The 3040-nt window shown below is 30.3% G+C and overlaps 1 protein-coding gene across 1 annotated transcript; it reads left to right on the forward strand.

The window, feature by feature from the left end:
• Positions 1–330: 330 nt before the first annotated feature.
• On the forward strand, positions 331–2813 carry LOC119684147 (probable peroxisomal acyl-coenzyme A oxidase 1). Its single transcript, XM_038098113.1, has 7 exons — positions 331–482; positions 563–855; positions 921–1326; positions 1394–1900; positions 1959–2064; positions 2255–2410; positions 2484–2813. The coding sequence occupies exons 1-7, from the start codon at positions 331–333 to the stop codon at positions 2742–2744; spliced, it is 1881 nt and encodes a 626-aa protein (XP_037954041.1). The 3' UTR covers positions 2745–2813.
• The last annotated feature ends 227 nt before the right edge of the window (positions 2814–3040 follow it).

Here is a 3040-nt window from a genome sequence, read left to right on the forward strand (position 1 = left end):
TAAAAAAAATTAATATATAGAATTTTTTTAATGTTTATTAGATCAAGTCGTGACAAAATAAAATATTAATGTTTTGCGAAATTTTGAAACACAGATTGTTATATATAATGAGTTCAAAATGAGTATATATATAAATTATATTATATATTATATTATGTACATATATTATATTATATTATGTACATATATTATATTATATATACATATTATAATATAGATTATATTATATACATTATATATTGTATTATACAATATATAATTTTTAAATTAACTGTTTTTAGTATTTATGTTTTTTAATTTAATTTTTAATTTATTATTTCAGAAAATTATATGTTCAAGGACATGGAAGAGGACAATCATTTAACTCAATATAAGTCCCATGCAGACATATACGAACAAGCAGTGAAGCAAGCAATTGATGCTGCGAAAAAGTTGCGTAAACTGCAAGAAGAACGAAACCCGGGAGGAATTGACATTTGGCCGTAAGTACTCGTATATATGCTTAATCGATTATTTTACTTCTCTCTCTATATTACAATCGTTTTTTTAAACTTTTCTGAAGTGAACTTTATAATTCTTCATTACTCTGGGGTGCTATGCCGGCCGGTAACCCATTTGGTGTACAATTCGTTATGTTGGTCACAGCACTTAAAGCACAAGGCACTGATGAACAATATGCAGATTTTGGTAAACGCGCTGCTAATTTCGAAATATGTGGCACATATGCACAAACTGAACTCGGTCATGGCACATTTTTGAGAGGTTTGGAAACCAGAGCCGATTATGATCGTAAAACTGATGAATTTATTTTAAATTCACCGACATTATCATCTTACAAATGGTGGCCTGGTGGTTGTAAGTTATGTGTATTTTATAAAATTATATGATATATTATTTCATTTAACTTCATCTATTTTTAGTGGGACATTCTTCTAATTACTGCATTGTGGTAGCACAACTTTTTATAGACAACGAAGCGAAAGGAGTAGAAATGTTTTTTGTCCAAGTACGTGATGAGGAAACACATATGCCATTGCCTGGCATTGATATCGGTGAAATTGGCAAAAAAGTAGGTTTCTTCGGTGTAAACAATGGGTATTTGGGTTTAAAGAATGTTAGAATCCCACGTACAAAAATGTTAATGAGAAATGCTAAAGTATTTTCTGATGGTACGTTTGTAAAAAGTCCTGCATCTGTACTCACATACTTCACAATGGTTTCGGTACGTTGTATAATTGCTAGAGATGATGCAATAATGTTAACTATGGCTGCAACGATTGCTACTCGTTATTCGGCTGTTCGAAGACAAAGTCCAATAAATCCAAAGTAAGTGCACATGATAGCATGATATAGATTGAGATAACAATATGAACTTTTATATATTATATTTTAGCGATCCTGAGCCACAAATTGTAGATCATGTGACACAACAATTGAAACTATTTCCTGAAATTGCTACTGGAGTTGCATATCGTCTAGCTTCGGATTATTTAATGTCTTTGTTTGATATAACCTCAAACGAAATTGAGCGCGGTGAATATGGTCGACTACCAGAAATGCATGCTTTATCTTGTATATTGAAAGTACTTTGCTCCTATGATGCCACTGAAGGTGTAGAACGTTTACGTTTGGCTTGTGGTGGACATGGTTACTTAACATCTGCTCATTTGGCTACTTTGTACGTTTATGCCACAGCTTCTATAACTTATGAAGGTGAAAACACCGTCTTGTTATTACAAGTGGGGAGATTTTTAATGAAAACATGGCGTAACGCTATTTCTGGTAAACCTTTGTCACCTACAACCAGTTATTTAGTTGATATTGTAAAAAATAATAGTGTTGAAAAATGGTCCGGTACTTGGGAAAACATGGTGAAACATTTAGAATTCGTAGCAGCAAAGTATATATAAATATATCATATAAAATATATTTATTTTCTATTTTTTCTGTTTTTCTAGTAAAACGCGAACTGCATTTGAGAGTTTAACGCAACGGTTAAAAGCTGGACAATCTGAAGCTGAGGCTGCAAATAACACTGGCATCGAGCTCATCCAGGCTGCTGAGGTAAATAATATATTTATATATATTAATATAAAATTATTAATATAACAATTTATTTACTAATAATAATAAATATTATATTGACAATTGATAATATTAATGAGAAAATAATAGGTATGCGTTTATATTTTCATAAACATATACACATACACATATATATCTAAAATTTTTTTCTATATTAACATACTTATAGTCGCATGGACGTGCTTTTGTGTGTGCCACTTTCCTAGCACAGGTTAGGCAATTGCAACAAAAACAATCCTCTCCAGCTTTGCAAAAAGTAATGGGAAATCTTTTGGAATTATATTTAGTCAATACTGTATTAAAGCAAATGACAAATATTTTGAGAGTAAGTGTCAAAAAACTATATAAAGGATGTTAAGTTATACAAATTTTTAATTTATTTTTTATTATTTTTACAGTTCGTTAGATTAAGTGAAACAGAATTAAGAACATTGCAAACACGTTTGGAAAAAGCTCTATTAGACTTACGTCCTGATGCCGTAGCCATTTGTGATGGTTTTGATTATCATGACCGTACCTTAAGTTCAACATTGGGCTCCTACGATGGCAATGTTTATGAACGTCTTTTTGAAGCAGCTAAGAAAAGCCCATTAAATCAACAACCTGTACCAAAAGCTTTTCACGAACACTTGAAACCTTTTATGAAATCTAATCTATAACACACATATAAATTAAAATCTTTTCACGAACATTTGCCACTTTTTAAGATAATTTAAATTTATTATATATAATTGTTACACTATGATTTTAAAAAGATATTATAATTTTTATATTTAATACTTAAATAAAGAACATATGTGAGTCATAATAATGTGGTATTATATTATACAGTAAATAATTTAATAACAAATTAATCGGTTTTTCAGGTTAGATCGTTCGTGTGTTATTGGCTTATTCGCTGTTTTTCTAGGTTTTGGTTTGTCTAGAAGTTAAGCTCTACCCTCTTGGGCTTTTT

This window comes from Teleopsis dalmanni, chromosome 2, assembly GCF_002237135.1.
Source record: "Teleopsis dalmanni isolate 2A chromosome 2, ASM223713v2, whole genome shotgun sequence".
Lineage (NCBI taxonomy): Eukaryota > Metazoa > Arthropoda > Insecta > Diptera > Diopsidae > Teleopsis > Teleopsis dalmanni.